Source organism: Rhododendron vialii, chromosome 2a (assembly GCF_030253575.1).
Source record: "Rhododendron vialii isolate Sample 1 chromosome 2a, ASM3025357v1".
NCBI classification, from domain to species: Eukaryota; Viridiplantae; Streptophyta; class Magnoliopsida; order Ericales; family Ericaceae; genus Rhododendron; species Rhododendron vialii.
The window spans coordinates 19100215-19118303 of record NC_080558.1 but is presented as its reverse complement, the minus strand read 5'-3'; the positions used below and the strand labels follow the sequence as shown (position 1 = coordinate 19118303).

The following is an 18089-nucleotide window of genomic DNA, read 5'->3' as shown; positions in this document are numbered from 1 at the left end:
GTGAAAAGGCAAGAAGAGAGAGAAATGTTGTGAAGCAAGGCCCCTTTTCCTTGAATGGAGGGGTATATTTATAGGCAAGAGCCAATGATTTTGAATTTCAAATGGTGAAGGCATTCTCTGGGCGAGCCAGAACTGCTTTTTCAACTAAGCCACTTTTGTAGCTGTGGCTCAAGTGAGCATGGCCGACAGCTTTCTGAGCCAGCCGAAACTTTACCCGAAATGCCGTGGGCTAACCTCGTGACCTCGTATAGCGTAATAAGTTTTATTATGCCACACGGTGTAAAGGTATTTCGTGTGGTATTCTAGGTTCAGTCTAGGGCTTTTGGGCTTATCTGGGTTTTTGGATTAAGGGGGTCTCTTTTGGGCTGAGGCAGTCTTTTATTCAAGCTCGCGAAAGTACCGTTTCCTTTATTTCATCATCAGAGCGTTCAAAGATCCTCCGAGGTCTGGATTGGGGTGTCTACAGTAATCCCTCTGTAACGTAACTCGGATACCATTGGTTGGTGCGAGTGACGCTTAAAGAATAGGCATCTCAATCCGTTGCTCCAAGGTCTTTAAACAGAGACAAAAACGCATGAAAACCGAAATGCAAGCAGATGACGATGGTGGTCGCGCTCGTGGAGCTGCCTACGTACCCTGTGTGTAGGGATTAAACCAACGAGTTCAATCGAGACAATGCAAGTGAAATGAGTCTCGGAGGACAAATTACAAAATCATGCAGTAAACTAGAGAAGATTGAGTGCTTGTAGTGCTGTAAGTTGCAAAAATTCGTGAAATGATTCCTCAGCGGACTAAAACGCGAAACGAGTCCTCAGAGGATTGAAACGAGTCCTCGGGGGACTAAAATTCGAAATGAGACCCTCATGGGGCAAAATTTGAGACGAGTCCTTAAAGGGCAAAATCGAGACGAGTCCTTAGGGAGCAAAATTGAGACGAGCCCCCGAAGGGCAAAAATTCAAGACGAGACCCTCAGGGGGCAAAATTTGAGACGAGCCCTCGAGGGGCAAAAATTTGAGACGAACCCTTGGGGGGCAAAATTGAGACGAGCCCTTGAAGGGCAAAAATTCAAGCCGAGACCCTCAGGGGGCAAAATTTGAGATGAGCTCTTGAAGGGCAAAATCGAGACGAGCCCTCGAAGGGCAAAAATTCGAGATGAGCCCTCAGGGGGCAAAATCGAGACGAGCCCTTAAAGGGCAAAAATTCGAGACGAGCCCTCGAAGGGCAAAAATTCGAGACGAGCCCTCAGGGAGCAAAATCGAGACGAGCCCTCAAAGGGCAAAAATTCGAGACGAGACCCTCAGGGGACAAAATTTGAGACGAGCCCTCGAAGGGCAAAAATTCGAGACGAAACCCTCAGGAGGCGAAATTTGAGACGAGCCCTTGAAAGGTAAAATCGAGACTAGCCTTTGAAGGAAAAAATCAGGACGAGACACTGAGGGGGCAAAATTTGAGACGAGCCCTTGAAGGGCAAAATCGAGATGAGCCCTCAAAGGGCAAAATCGAGATGAGACCCTCAGGGGTAAAATTTGAGACGAGCCCTTGAAGGGCGAAATCGAGACGAGCTCGAAGGGCAAAAATTCGAGACGAGACCCTCAGGGGGCGAAATTCGAGACGAGACCCTCAGGGAGCAAAATTTGAGACGAGGACACTGCGAATCCCGCAGACGTCACAGTAAACCCCGGAGGTTGAAAAATTTTGAGAAGCCCCGGAGGACGAATGCAGCGAAAAACGCATATACGGCAATTTCTCGGGGGACAAAAGATTCTACGAGTCCCAGAGGACAAAAATTAAAGAACCCTTTAATCAAAGCACAACATTCTAGTAGATTTTTCTGCAAAACGACTAGAATATTTGAGTCCCAAGGGGATTTTGGTGGCTAGGTTGAACAAGTTCTGAGAAAAAGGATGTAATCATGTAATGCCAGAATGCAGTGCGGTTGAACATTCCACTGCGCGGTGTTTCAACTTCTTGATAGGCGCGTAAATGTTCACATATGCGCCCCTTAATTTATCCTTGCTAAGTCTATTTTTATATTATTTCTTAAAGCTTAATGCTTAATTTTTGTGTTGTAGGTATTTTGGAGAATATATTGGAATACATTCCAGGTCATGGTTAGCGGTACAAGAATTGGGCCTTAAAAATGTTCCAACTGTGCACGTGATTATGAAGGCGTAATTGATAGCAGAGGAATAGAAGCTGCACATGTTTTTATGGTGGGCCCAAAAGGGCTACTTTTCAGTACATGTTATTTTGACTTTAGTCTTGGACTAAAGTAAAAGAATTAGACCTAATGGAGTAATAGACATGGCCCACAACTCAACTGAGGAGGAAAATAGGTTATAAAGGAAAGAAAGGGAAGTTGTGCAGGAATCATCATTATTCCCACGTACGAAACAGGAAAAGCAAAACAGGGAACGAAGAACGGGGCAACGGTGAGAGTTCCGAAGAAAAATACTTTTGCTTTTTCTGACTTACGTTTTTTATTCAGAGTTTATTTTTCTCTTCATGTTCTTGGAGTTTTGTTTAATTACTCGCACTCCGGTAACTCATTTCAACTTTTGTTTTTAATTAAAGTTGTTCATTGATTTTCAATTAATTGTTATCTCTCGTTTATTTTCTTTCATGCCTAAATCTAGGGTTTCCTTTGTTTATTACTTAATAATGACTGAGTAATTGTTCAGGTAGGGTCGCATGGTGATTAACACACCGTGGCCAGTCCAGGCACTGCTCTTATTTTCAAACAGTGTAAAAATGATTTAAGATTGGAAAAATACTTCCCGTGAATGAACCTGGGCATTGTCGGAGCCCATGTGAACGGGGGAATGGGGGTCCAAAATTCATTCTCCGCTGCGCATGGGTAAACAGCGACCATAGAGTCTCGCATCTTTGCGGGGTATCTTTTTTAATCTAAAATTGAACATTTTTAAGAACATCGAATGGAGCAGGTTAATCCGGACTGGTTGGGAGTGCTATGAACTTTACGACCGTACATTTCTTTTAATTATTTGAAAAGTACAATCAATTTCTAGGTTTTAGTTAATCTCCGCATAAAACGACAAAGGGTGGCTACCTAAGAGCCCGTTTAAATTATAACAACCCGAGTTTTTAGTTAGCACACATCACCGTCTTTGTGGATTCGACTCCGGACTTACCAGATATTGTGCTACGTCGGTCTCCGCCCTACTCTTGGGGCAACCCATTAATTTAGGACTAGGAAATCGTCAAGCACTTCCCATGCAACTCTTCGATTTTCGAGAATAGTCGGCTGGTTTAAGGATGGTGGTGCCTCATTCTATAAGGATGGTGGCTAACAGCCCTTTATAAGGATGGTGGTGCCTCTTTCTATGCATCACCATCAAAAACTCTACAATTCTCTCCACCTTCTTCAATCTTTTTCAAAGAATGCGTTGAATTCAATTTTCGAAATCATTCCATTGGTAGATTTCGGTCTTTTTGCACGCGTCATCGCCCTCGAGGCCGAAATGGCCTCGTACCGGGAAGAGATCGAGCAACTCAACGTGCAAATCGCGAGGTTGATTTCCACCATCCCACCCTTCGCTGTGCGGTCTCCAACCTCCAAGATTTCGCTTTCGATCAACTGGATGACAAGAATGACCCCGAATTCACACTGGGCGCGAGTCCGACGACACTGCGAAAAATTCCGAGGGGAATCCGAACGGGTCCGATGACCGTTCGGATGGAGCAAACGACGCTTTCGACGAGGAGAGCAACTAAGACGGACGACGAGGAGGAAGAAAATGAGGGGCAATAGGAGTTTTCTTGTTTCTTTATTTTCTTTTCTTTCTCTCTCTTTCTCTCTCTCTTTTGAATGTATTGAATCACCCGGGGTTACCCTGGTCTTTATGGAATGAAAAGTCCCCATTCTTACCATCTTCCTATCTGTTTTCTTTCCTCGTTACTGCACGAAGCCTCAAATACACGAAGCATCATGGTCTCAATCGCCATGAGACTGTTCTCGAAATTTGAACTGTCGAAATAAACCAAAACACCATGCGTAGCTACGGAACAACGTGCGGTGTAACAACTCCAGTTCGGGTTTCGAAAATTGAACCATCTAATAGGCACGGGGCCCAAAAGTAAATTTGAGAAACCCTAACAAGCCTTGAACAGGGTTCAGGACCCAAGAATTCTGCATGCTAGTTTGATATACCGTGCGTGTTATGAGGAAATGCCGTGTGGTGGAATGGGTTTTAAACCCGGTCCAAGTTTAGTTCCAGGCGAGCCGGTTCAAGGGAGTATATACGAGTGAGGCGTACAGAGTACGCCCCATCATTTAAACTCTCTCTCTCACGCCTTCACTCACTCTCTCTCTCTCTCGGTTCTCTCGCTGCTCTCATCTCTCTCTCTCAACGTCTCTCTCTTGGCTCTTTCTCTCGATCATCTCTATCTCGGTACTCTCCCTCTCTCAGTACTCTTTCTGCTCTCATATCTCTCTCTCAACGTCTTTCTCTCTCTCGGCTCTTTCTCTCTCTCTCGGTACTCTTTCTCTCTCTCCTATAGCGATTATGGATCATAGTGACGATATACCCGATGGTGATCAACCACCAAGGGTCGAGATTACATCACCTCCGGTCCCTCCGGAGAGCGAGGCAACGATTTGGGATGTTCTGAAGACCCTGGGGGTTTCGGTTTCGGCGGCCATGGCCAAAGAGGCCATGACCTTTGCTGCCATGGTGGGCAGCGGCGGTGGTAACAGCGGAGGGGTGGCTGACGACGGCCAAAATGCGGAGGGCTCGGGTGCAATGGAGCCAAGGGGTGAGCAGGAGGCTACGGCCCAATCAGGGGCCGATGGTGGTTTAGAGGAGAGGGCCACAGGAGCCCATGGTGGTGGTTTGGATAGGACAACAGGGGAGACGGAGGCCTCTCCCGTGAGAGAGCTTCGGGCTGACTTGGGGAAGGACCCCATTGTCGTGGAGGAGCATGAGACGCCGGCCATGATTGTTGGTAGTGGTGCAGGTGCAGGGTTGTCGCGGCTCATAGGTGTAGGGGCCTTTTTAGAGACAGCGTCCCTCGCGGACTTGGTGGGGACACTGGAGGGGTACCTGGGCTGGCAGAGGCTTTGCTCGAGTCCCGCAAGAGGGAATTACGAGCCGAGCTTGAAACTGGAGCGGCCGGGGGGCCACGGGTCGAGAAGGATGAAGTTTTGGTTCCATGGAGGACCGTGCTGGACGAGGCGACTGCGGTCCTTAGGCGGGACCTGCCTTTTACCGAGGAGTCTTACGTGCCACTTCGGCAAGCGGCGGTGCCTTCGTTGTTGGACGCTTACAGGCCAGAGAGGACTGTTTACGACAAGGCTTTAGTCCTGAGGGACCCACAGCAGCACTTGTCCTTTGACAAGATGAGGTATGCTTTGATACTCGTGTTTCAATGCAATGCACTATGCTTCTCAATTCCATGCTTTAGAACATTATGCCTGTTTATTGAATATCATCAACTTGTCGTAACAGGCGATTATGATCTCGTGCTACGGGGGCGCGGCCGATGTGCCGAAGTTTTGGGAGAGGCTCCCTGAGGCTGCAAGGGAGATGGTGAGGGAGGCAGGCTTTGGAGAGTTTGTTGGAGTGTTGACATGAGCGAGCATCGATCGCCAGGAGGTGAGGGCACTTGCCGAGAGGTGGTGGGACATGACAAATTCATTCCACTACTCTTTTGGTGAGATGATGATGACGCCCTTAGACTTTGCGGCGATCATTGGTCTGAGGGTCGGGGGTGACCCTATCCCCTACGACGCCATGGCGGGGAGAGACTCGGGTTTGCAGAGGCTTCTTTTTAGGGTATGTGCTGAGAGCAAAGAAGGGAGACACCCTCTATGCTCAACTTTTAGAGTTTTGGACAGAGCTCCTAAAGGGTAGGGTTCAGGAGGAGCAGATGGCCCGATGCTTTCTGTTGTACATGCTTGGTGCATCTCTATTTCCCAATAGATGTAACCGAGTATACTTATCGTTCCTGCTGGCCCTAAGGAATATTGGGGAGATTGCTCGTTTTGACTGGGGTGGCGCGGCTTTAGAGGCGTGCTACGCCTTCATAGGGTCTCTTTCTTGAGGAGCGGGGAAGAGCCTCGGTGGCTACTGGAGAGTTTGGGAGGTGAAAGACGCGTAAATGTTCACATTAACGCCTCCTAATTTACCTTTGCTAAGTCCGTTTATATCATTACTCAGAGTTTAATGCTTGATTTTTGTATTGTAGGTGTTTTTGAAGCTTAATATGTTAAAGCCGCGGTTAATCAAATTAAAAGAATCGTAGATTGTGCCTGGTGATTTTTCCTCCTATTGTACGTGCTATTGGAGGAGAAATGGGAAGCAAAATAATAATATTCATACATGTGACCAAAGCAATATACCAGTTTATGAAATTTTGGATGTGCACCTTGATCTCTAGATGGGCCCAATGGTACTTCACAATTGGTTTGACTAAGTGGTGGGCCAAGGGGGAAAAATTGGAGTCAACTGGGAGTAAGGAGAAAAGAAAAAGAAAATAGGCCTAAGCTAATTCTCGGCCTACGAGGGTTAGGATTAATCTATTACAGAAACTTATAAAAGGAGGGATCACGGAAAACGGCAAAAGGGGGCTGCGGAATATCTTTTTGGATGAACAGAGAACGGGGCTGCCGAGGCACACGAACGAGGGAGGTTCCGAAAAATTATTTGGCAGCTTTGATTTACGTTCTTTTCTTTCCAGAGTTTTTATTTCCTTTGAAGTTTTCAATGTTTTGTTTAATTACTCGCATGCCAGTAACTCGTATTAATTTCCGTTCTTTAATAAAGTTGTTCTTTGGTATTTTTTTGATTCATATCTTTTGTTTATTTCGTATTTAGAAGCATGTTTCAAATTAGAGTTTTTCCTATTTCATGCATAATGATTAGTGAGTAGTCATTTATGTAGGGTCGCGGGATGATTAGCACACTGTGGCCAGTTCGGGCACTACTTCTTTTTTTCAAATGATGAAAAAAGCGATTTCAGATTGAAAAATACTTCCCGTGGACGAACCCAGGCATTGTCGGAGCCCATGTGAACGGGGGAATGGGGGTCCAAAACCCATTCTTCGCTGTGCATGGGTAAACGGTGACCCTAAGGTTTCGCATCTTGCGGGGTATCTTTTCAATCCAAAATTGAACGTTTTTAAGAACACCAAATGGAGCAGGTTGATCTGGACTGGTTACGAGTGCTACGAACCCTACGACCATACCTCCTTTTAATTATCTGAAAAGTTCAATTATTTCATAACTTTAGTTAATCTCAACTAAAACGACAAGGGGTGGCTACCTCAGAGCCAGTTTTAATTAGTAACAACACGAATTTCCAGTCAGCACACATCACCATCTCTGTGGATTCGACTCTGGTCTTATCGGGTATTGTGCTACATCGGTCTCAGCCCTACGCTTGGGGCAACCCAATATTTTAGGTCTAGGAAATCGTCAAGCAGGAGGTAGAGCTCAAAACCCTACTTTTCCTTTTGGTTTGTTAGCCTTCCATCATTCTTCGTACATCTTGTGCTAACTTTTAATGCTTTGAACTTTGCAGCTTTGGACGTACGAGGTGCTAGATATGTACCCTCCCACGATGTCGTGCCCCGATGACACAATACTTCCTCGAGCCCTTCGTTGGTCGAAGGAATATTATGGGGTGAAGAAAGGAAAGGGGGACCTGAATGCATATTGATTGTACTTGGACGAGCTGCGTCCTGATCGGGTATTCGTGCTTCTTTGATTTCTTGATTCACATTCCTAATGCATTTCTTTTGAATTGATTTCCTGATGCACGCTTCTAATTACAGGTACACTGGCACATTTGGGATTGCTTTGAGATTCCATATGTGGCTTGGAGCAGGGAGGTGACAAGAGGGATAGTGCTTTTGGAGTCCCCTTACGACTGACAGTGGTATCTGGGTGACCGGGTATCATGTCAGTCGTTAAGGCTAGACACCTTCTTGGTTCCTGGACCACTCCCTTCCCTCGTGTAGAGGACGAGTGAGCTCAAGCTGGAAGAGGTTGAGCGATTTACGCAGCCGGATCCCGAGTTGGAACCGTTCTTTCAGGCAGACGCTGACTACGCCGCATACCAAGCTTAGTTCTTGATGCAGAACTTAGGGATACGCGCTGCTTGGGAGGCGACGCAGCAGACGTGGAGTGGTAAAGGTAGTAGAGGAGGAAGAAGAAGAGATGGGGGAAGAGGAGGTGGAGGTCGCGGTCATGGCGCGGACCCGAGCGGGGCCAGGTTGCCTGCATTTTTCTGGAGGTCCCACGCCCTGCAGTCGAGCCTCCAGAGGTCCTTGCTCAGGTATAACATGTTTTCCATTCGTGAATTTGCTATCGTCGTTGCTCATTCTAATTATCCCTTTCATTGCGCAGATGACCCTAGAGTATCTAGGGAGATGGCAGCGGCCATGATGGGCCTGGAGCAACTGGTGCGGCAATATGCCATGGGCCATTCCCCACCAGTACTGACTCGCATTGGAGGAACGATGGTAAACCCTTTGAATCTTAGTTGTTTACCATTACTCTTATTCACGATTATGATGCGAATGTTATATGAAGTTTGTGCTATTGCAGGCTAGAGGAGGGGCTTCGTGGGGATTACATCGGAAGTCTGTTCACATGCCAGCGCAACAGGCTTCTTCTGCTGGTTCTTGGGAGGAAAGACCATCGAAGAGGCAGCGACGTTCTAGTGGCATCGAGGAGGAGCCCATCGCTGTCTCAGACGAGACCGAGGAGCCTACAGACATTGACCTGGAGAATACTTCTGGGAGTACCGTGCCCAGGGTTACTCATACCCAAGAGGTTGTCAACTCTGAGGAGGAGGAGGAGGTCTCTAAGGAGGATGAGGACAGAAATGAGGATGAGGACTGAGTTTCCTCTTTTTGTTTTTTGCCTTTTGATGGACCCTGCGTGCTTCCTTTGTAAGGTGTCTGTTTACCTTTGGTAGATAGGATTTTGAGTATCAGGCTTGCAAGCCTTATTTTGCTATGTACTTCGACTCATGGATGCTTTTGGGTTTAAATATATACATAGAGAATGTTCTTTTATTGTTATCTTTGTCATTCAATCTCTTTCATTGCTGCTGTTTAGCGAAAATGGAATAACTAAGACACTCACCATAATGTACAACTAGCCATGGATCATAAAACTGAGTCCAACACATGGTGTACAATTGGAAATATATTGACAAGGGAATAGAAATCAAAGGAATAATCGAATGAACTTTGAAAGTGATGTTACATATGAGAATTTACACAAATGCCTTTTTCACGGGCTCGAATATGACTCTGATAGCCCTCGAAACATAATATGTGACTCAAGAGTTCGATATTATGCTTGAAATACTAAAGAAATTAAGGTTGACTTTGAAAGGTGACAACTCCGAATTTTGACTCGGGACTCGAACTGGAATTTGGACTAAGTCACTACTGACCATTGTGACATGTGTGACTTAAAGAAACGATGTGAAACGACCTGAGATGTGATTTAACATCTTGACACGGATTGAGAATGGGATTATGTCGACCTTTTGCACTATGACCTTGAATTTTAAGAGTTGACTTGAAACGAAACATCCTTGAAGTCCCAAATACTCGTTAGAGTGTGTTCTGGGGGTTGATGGTGCCCCGAGATGCCTTAAATCCATTCCATACCCTTACTGTCAAAAACTGCAGAAATGCAGACGCAGTATGCCGTGCGCTTCTTCAAAACGCCGTGCGTTATTCCTTAAGGATTCACGGGGTACCAACGTTGTACCGTGCTGATTCCTTAGTTTTGATATGCCGCGCGTCGCTCCATTATACCTTACGTGATTATTTTCTTGACAGTTTCCTTTTCGTTGTTCCCCATGGCATTTTGCACGAAAGTTGAAGTTTGACCTGTGCAAAGGCATTTCAGAGCCAATGCATGTCTGCATTGTACTTCCATGCTATGACCAAGCCTTTTCATATGCAAAACTCACGGAAAATTTTCACTTTTGAAACCCAAGGCTCTTTGAAAGTTGAAGTTGTTTCCTCCACTCTTCCTATAAATTCAAGCCTTCAACTTTAAATTCTTTCCATCCCACTCAAGTCTCACCCTTCTAAAACTCTCTCTTTCTCCCCATGGCTCTTTCACTCACCGATTTGCTCCGTCCATGGCTAGCTTCAATGGAGGGTTTCGATTGGCTCAACTTCCGACCTCATGGTTTCTATTTCATGAGGTACCTTCACAACATCCGTCTTCGTCCCAAGCTCTTGAGGGCAGCCGCGAGTTTTTGGGATCTCGAGGTCCACGTATTCCGTTTTGGCGAGCAAGAGCTTCGTCCTACCGTGGAGGAGTTTTGTGCTTAACTTGGCGGCTGCAGCTCAGGAGAAGTTATCATCCCTCTGGTGCGTGAGAGCATCCATAACGTCTTGACCGCAATCCTTGGATTGAGTAGCGGTGCTGCCCGCCACTTAGTTAGCGATGGTCAACTCAACACAATGCGACTTATCGAAATGTTCTCTCCTCCTGGTGATCTCGTGGATATAACCAACCAAACTCGGTGCATGACCACCCTTTGCATGTGCCTGCTTGTAGCCTATCTTTTGGTATCTTCCACCAATCATGTTAGCTCGGCACTGGTCAGCATGTTCAAATTGAGGCTCGAAAGGATGTGATTCCCATGGTTTTGGCCGAGACATTGATGGGTTTGGACAAAGTTTATTCTGGAGTGGTTGAGACTTTCGGGGGTGGTCCTCTCCTCTTACAGGTTGGTTTCTCACTCAGCTCTCCTTTTTCGAGTTTTCCTCACTTTCTCATTTTACCTCAACGCTCTGTTCGGCTTTCTATGGTTTCTTACTTGTTTTCTCTCTTTTGTAGATTTGGCTTTGTGATAAGGTGAACGTGTTGACCATCCCTCCTGGCAATTGGGTGTACGAGGCTAGGCTATTATCCCTATAATGCTTTGAGTTTGCGGACAGACAAGTTCCTGAGTGGGCCAACTTCTTTAGGCGTCTGCGAGCTGAGACCATTTCTTAGAGGTGTTTGTGGCTAGACCTTTCACCCATGACAGTGCATTTCATGGGCCACCAGTGGGTCGTTCTTGCTGGTTTAGAGGCTTTCACTTTCTATATTCCCTACCGGATTCAGCGCCAACTCAGCCTTAGGCAAGAGGCCCCTGCGGAAGTTGTGGTGTATGTCGTTCTGCCTCTTCTTCGCCATTCCATTCTTTGCAACTATCAGTGATTCTAGAGAACTCGTGAGGTGACCGATGCGCATCCTTACCCATCTATGGTCGTTCGCGGGAGCTAGCGGAAGTGGCTTAAGAGGGATATCGCTGTGAGGGTTGGGGCCTAAGGAAACTGACTCAATCCTACTACCCTGACCATGGAATAAATTGTGGACCCTGTTTTCATCATGTTGCACTTTTTTCTTTCGAAAGTCATGCTCAGCCTTATGTATTAGAGGCAGTTATTATAATAAAATGAGTCATGGGAGGTTTCCCCTTCCTTGATTCAGTGCTTTGAATTCTTACAACCTGGATTTTCATTTTGATTGATTGTGACCGGGCCTCAGAGCAAGGATGCTTACATATCCTTATAGCGAAGGAATCAGGTCATAACGTAGTTCAGGGTGGGGTTCGCTCTGGTTTTGACACTCTCCTTTTGCGCTCTAAATTTTGCCTAGTACCGCCCTTTCGAATTTTTGGTCTAGCGAGCTCATTCATTGCATCCCTTAATTTTTGCCTAGGATACCCTTGCGGGTTTTCAACCTAGCAGGCTTTTTGCTCTAACTTTTGCCTGGGTCTGTCTGCCCTTGCGGTTTTCAGCCCAACGAGCTTCTCTCATGGATAATAGCCCTTGAGTTGATCCAGGTTGACCAAAGTTGAAAAATCATTTCCGTCCAAGTCAATGAGCTGTGTAGCTTCTCCAGATAGGACGGTCTTGATGATGTACAGCCCGGACCACTTTGGTCGGAACTTTCCGTGTGGATTATAGACTGGTGCCCGGATTTTCTTTAAGACCATGTTGCCCTCTGCTAAGTCCCTGGGCCTCACTTTCTTATTGAACGCATGAGAAATCCTTCTCTGATACCCTTGAATATGATAGAGAGCCCTCAACCAATGTTCGTCAAACAACATGAGCTCTTCAAATCAATTGCTTAACCATTCTGCCTCCTGGACCTCGCACTCGACCATAGTTCCAAAAGACGGAACTTCCAACTTAATGAGAAGTACAGCTTCCATACCGTAGACCAAAAAGTAAGGGGTCGTCCCTGTTGGTGTACATACGGACGTGCGATACCCCCACAAAGCTAGCAGCAATTGCTCATGCCATTCTCTTGCAGACTCTATGGTCTTTTCCAAAATGGCTTTGATTATTTTATTGGCTGCTTCCATGGCTCCGTTAGTCTGTGGCTAGTAGGTTGTTGACTTGTGTACTTGGATCTAAAACTTGTCCAAAACTTCCCTGGCTCTTCCCTTGAAATGAACCCCATTGTCAGATACGACCGCCTGAGGGACTCCATATCGGTAGATGACGTTTTGCTTGATAAAGTAAGCCACTTGTACTGCAGTTAAAGTGGCATAAGAAGTAGCTTCTACCCATTTCATGAAGTAATCAACAGCCACTAAGATGAATTTATGGCCATTAGATGCTGCTGGCATGATTCTCCCGATGACGTCGATTCCCCATACCGAAAAAGACCATGGCGAGGTCATTTGATGTAGTTCAGATGGCGGGACGTGCGTGAGGTTGGCATGGATCTGGTATTTGTGACATCGTCGCACATATTCCACACATTCTGCTTCCATGGTGGACCAGAAATATCCCTGCCTGAGGATCTTCTTGGCGAGCATCATGCAGTTCATATGAGGGCCACACACACCTTCATGAATCTCCTCCATTACCCTTCTTGCTTCTGCACCATGGATGCATAACTTATGCATACCGCAGTGCGACCTTCGATATAGAATTCCACCGTAGATGATGTATTGAGCCGCCATCCTCTGAAGGGCGATCTTGTCTTTCTTGCTTGCCCCAATGGGGTATTCTCATCTTTCCACGAATCTCCAAATGTCGTAATACCAAGGGTGATCATCTTCGGGCTCGTCAATGGCCATGACATACTGGTATACCGGTGTATCCCTTTGTTCGATTATAATTGGCCTTAACTTCACACCAATGGGAATTTCAACCATGGATGCCAGTGTGGCCAAGACGTTTGCAAATTGATTCTTGAGCCTCGGTACATGAGTAAAGGTTACTTTGTTGAACTGAGGGATGAGATCCTCAAGATTTTGATGGTAAGGCTTTAGCTTTTCTTCTTTGACTTTCCAATCACCGTTGGCCTGTGAGACTACCAGGTTGGAATCTCCCACTACTTCCAATTTCTCTATACCAATTTCAATCGCTGCTGCCATACCTACAATGCAAGCCTCATACTCCGCTTGATTGTTGGTAACCTCAAAGTATATGCGAGCGGAATGTGGGATCCGTCGGGTGCTATCAACAACACGCCAATTCCAAATCCTTTCTGATTAGCTGCTCCATCGAAGTACAACTTCCAAACATCTTAAGCTAGAGTCATTATGTCTTCATCGAGAAACTTAAACTCGGCATCTTCACCTCCTTTGACTGGGCAGTCAGCCAAGAATTCAGCAACAGCTCTTCCTTTTACAGACTTCTTGGTGACATACTTTAATTCAAATTCTGCTAACATCAATAGCCATCGTGCCACCCTACCCGTGAGAGCCGGCTTCTCAAATAAGTATTTGAGAGGGTCCATTCGGGAAATCAGCCTCACTGGGTAAGCTAGCATGTAATGTCTCAACTTCTTGGAAGCCCAGACAAGTGCCCAACATGTATTCTCTAATGGAGTATAACGCTCTTCATATCCGACCATCTTTTTGCTCAGATAGTGAACAGCCCTTTCAACCCCATCATGTCCTTCCTGTGCCAACATACATCTCATGGAGGACGGAGTGACTGACAGGTATATGATCAAAGGTTTTTTCGACACAAGGGGTGTTAACACTGGTGGATTTTGTAGATAAGTTCAAATTGCTTCGAAAGCCTTCTGGCACTTACAGTCCCATTTAAACGGCACACCTTTCTTGGGCAGGCGAAAGATTGGTTCACAGGTTGAAGTTAGTTTGGTAATGAACCGACTGATAAATTGCACCTTGCTGAGAAAGCTCCTCACATCCTTTTCGGAGCGTGGCGGCTCCATTTCCAAAATAGCCTTGATTTTTGACGGGTCAACCTCGATACCCCTAGTGGTAATCATGAATCCAAGCATTTTTTCAGCCGCGACCCCGAACGTGCATTTGGCCAGGTTAAGGCGCATTCTATATTTTCTGATTCTTTCAAAGAACTTCTTGAGTGCAGGTAAGTGCCATTCTCTCTCCTATGCCTTGACAATCATGTCATCAACGTAAACCTCTACTTCCTTGGGATCATGTTGTGTAACAAGGTCGTCGGAGCCCGTTGATAAGTAGATCCTGCATTCTTTAGTTCGAAAGGCATCACTCGATAGAAATAAGTTCCCCATTTAGTGACGAACGTGGTTTTCTCCCGATCTTCTGGGGCCATGAGGATTTGATTATAACCTGAAAAGCCATCCATGAAGGAAAGCAAAGCATGTCCAGCGGTGTTGTCGACCAACACAACAATGTGTGGTAACGAGAAGTCATCTTTCGGGCTCGCTTTGTTAAGATCCCTGAAATCAACGCAGACCCTAATTCTACCTTCCTTTTTAGGGACGGGAACAATGTTTGCGACACAATGAGGGTATTCTGTTACTATTAGAAATCCTACATCGATCTGTTTGGTGACTTCTTCCTTAATCTTAAGCACCCAATCAGGTCTCATGCGCCTCAATTTTTGCTTTACAGGTTTTGCATAGGGGGGATCCGATGTTCGATTCCGGGCATATCAGCATGTGACCATGCGAAAACATCCTCGAATTCTTTTAGTAAATTTATGAGAGCTTGACACTCTTCTGCAGACAGCGCGGAACAGATCTAAATCATTCAGGGATTCCCTTTATCTCTCAAATTTATTATGACAACTTCTTCTTTTACAGGTTGAGCATGCCTCTCGTCTTCCCTTTCAACTAGGGATCGGATTTCTTTAGGGATATCCCTATCGAAATCGATCTCTTCATCATCAGGGTCGACGTCTAGCAAACACAAGGGATGACATAGCTCTAAGCATTATACGTGGCAAGTAGGCTCGCTCTTGCCTACACGAGATCAAAGAGGTTAACACCATCAAGTTTTGATAGACAAACATGAACTACCTTGATTTTCCAACTAAACATGAAGACTTATTGAGAAAAGCATGATCAATTCAAGCCATGGAGTGCTAATCACCCCATGACCAAGCCTAATTAACTACCCACTCATGCTAGGAATTGAATCAACCAAGCTAATTATGGAAAACATAACGGAATTTAAATTAAATTAGAGATTTATATAGATCAAGAGTGCAGCTACAACTTTAATGAAGAGTAAAACGACAAACTACAATTAACTAAGGAAGAAAAGTACATAGTTAACTAAGACAATGAAGAACAATAGCAAGAGTAAGCAACAAGTAAAAGAAATCTAATATAGATATGAAAAAGTGTACTCACTCTAGATATTTGTGACATAATGGGGTATTTATACGAGCTCACATTCGCCCACAAAATATCCCAAAAATGCCGTAAAAATTCGCTGCGAAGGCCCTCGGTATTGATACAAGGGTTTCTGGTATCAATACCGAACAACTTTGAACAGGATCCGTTAGGCCGCCTTAGCCACTTGATATCGATACCCAATAGCTTCGAGCCCACTAAATTTTTGCTCACAAACGGTAACGATACAGCATTACTCTATATCGATACCGCCTTCGTTTCTTCAGGCTCTTCAACTCCTGGCCTCCGGCTTGGCTTCCAAAGGTCTTGGCCACCCGACGGGTCTTCAACTCTTCGTTATCAGGCCCTAGTGGCTCCATTCTTGATCATCTTGAGTCTTTGATGCCTCTAGCTTGCTTCAAGCTTTAAAACCATCTTTATTAAGCGATTTTTTTCCTACAAAATGCAATAAACTACCTACGTGCAATATCAAAGAAAACACAAGATTTGATAAATATAAAAAGATAAAACTAAGGACTTAAGCACCAAGAATATGCATTATTTGGTGCTTATCAGAGATCAATGGAATGTTTGTCTCAAGAAAAAATTAGAAGATGCTCATTTGAAGGTCCTACACAAGTGTTTAAAGAAGAATTTTCTAAGTCTTCACAGAAAGGTCAAGTTCAAGGTTCTCACATCCATGAAAATGGCTATGAAGACTATTGCTATTGATGGTGGTGGATTTCAAGTGTCGTCGACAAATTAAAAGTCCTCATCTTAATGAAAGTTTTTAACTGCAGAGGGTTTTTTAGTACAAAATCAAGTTTAAGGGGGATGTTGGAAAAATAAACTTAATTTTAGGTAATTTTAGGGAGTTGTGGAGACACATGATACATGAATTTGTTGTGGTTCATGTATGTAATTGAAGATTCATTTGTTAGTTCAAGAGTCATTATTGTTATTCATGTATGGAGTTTAAGGGCGTTTTGATAGCAAATTTTGTTTTCGGGGGATTCGTAATGTGGTGGGATTAGGATTAGGAAAGAGATTGGTAACGAGGTGAGATTAATAATGAGGAGATGAATCTTTTATTCATGTTTATTTGGCATAGGATTAAATCATGGAATTGTTAATAACATGTTTGTTTGGGTTAGAATAGGATGGGATTAAAATATGTGTTTCGAATTTTACCCTTACAATTAGAACACCATTTTCAATTTTGACTTGAGAAAAATGTAATGACTAATAAAAAAACCATTATCTCTCTCTCACCCATTATCCTGTCTCTCTCCCCAATTATTGAAAACCAAAAAAAAACCCATATACAATCACTTTCTCCCACAAACGCCCAAACCCACCGTCTGAAAACTGATCGTCTAGAAACCCAAAAATGAACCCACTGTCTGGAAATCCAAAAATGAAGATGACAGGTTGAGAGAGAGAGAGAGAGAGAGAGAGAGAGAGGAGTCGTGGCTGCCAGAGTTGAAGTAGCTGGAATCGTTGGAGGAAGGTCGGTGGAGAACGACGAAGAAGATTCAGTTGCTGGAGCAACTCCTGCTATCGTTTAAGCCCTTAATCTGAGTCGTGGTATTGAGTTTCTGATTTTCCGGTAAGCCTGGCCAGAGAGTTTGTTCTGATTTTTCCTGTGAGCTTGTTCTGATTTTTACGGTAAGCCCAGAGACCTTGTTCAGATTTTTCCGGTGAGCTTGTTTCAATAGCTAAAAAGGGGAGGTCAAGGTATGATAAAAAGTATACATAAAGTGATTAAAAAGAGCAGGGTTGAGTAGCTAGAGTGATTGAACTACTAGAAGTAGTCGAGTGTGATAAAAGATTGTGGAATTATTTTATCACAAATTGTACTTTATCTCCTCCCTCATATCTCTCCTACTTGTTTAAGTGCCTTTGGCCCATCACAAATTTTCAATAAATGGTATCAAAGCGAAGTATGATCCGGGGATGAACGTGTTGATCAAGAGTGAATGGTCGAGTTATGCATGGAGTCATGTTTTCCCTAGTGGTCCATTGAGTGGAGGAGCCATGAATTATTGAAAAAAGGCTCATGCGAAAGCTGATAAATAGTGTGGTGGAACATGGAAGAAGTTTGTGGTGCTCTCACCCTATTGGACAATAGTGTCTGATCCGTTGAAAGGATTGAATGCCAAAAGCGATAGAATTTCATAAGGGTCTAAAAATCAAAGACATGAGTGTCTTGGAAGTGTGAAGCCCCAATATGTGGGTGGGCTTGACAATCTAAAGCCGAGAGGGTTAATTGTCGTAAGAGGAAAAAGAGAAGACACTGTGTGTTTCGGCAGCAGTTAAAGTTTATAATTAGTTGTTTTTTTGTTTCAGGGTGATTATGGCAAGCCAGGATGTAGTTGAAGTGATGGTGTCCTTCAAGATCATTTTTAAGGAGATTCTTGAGAAGCTAACCATTCAGTAGATATCAAGGCATTTTCTGGATGATCATTCTCTTCTACTTTTATAAGCATTTTAGATGGAAATTCAACCATT

General features: G+C 44.6%; 1 protein-coding gene across 1 annotated transcript; it reads right to left on the bottom strand.

The window, feature by feature from the left end:
* Nucleotides 1–13011: 13011 nt before the first annotated feature.
* LOC131317262 (uncharacterized) lies at nt 13012–13380 on the bottom strand. The gene has a single exon (XM_058346824.1). It carries the CDS (start codon nt 13378–13380, stop codon nt 13012–13014), a length of 369 nt encoding a protein of 122 aa, XP_058202807.1.
* Nucleotides 13381–18089: the final 4709 nt, after the last annotated feature.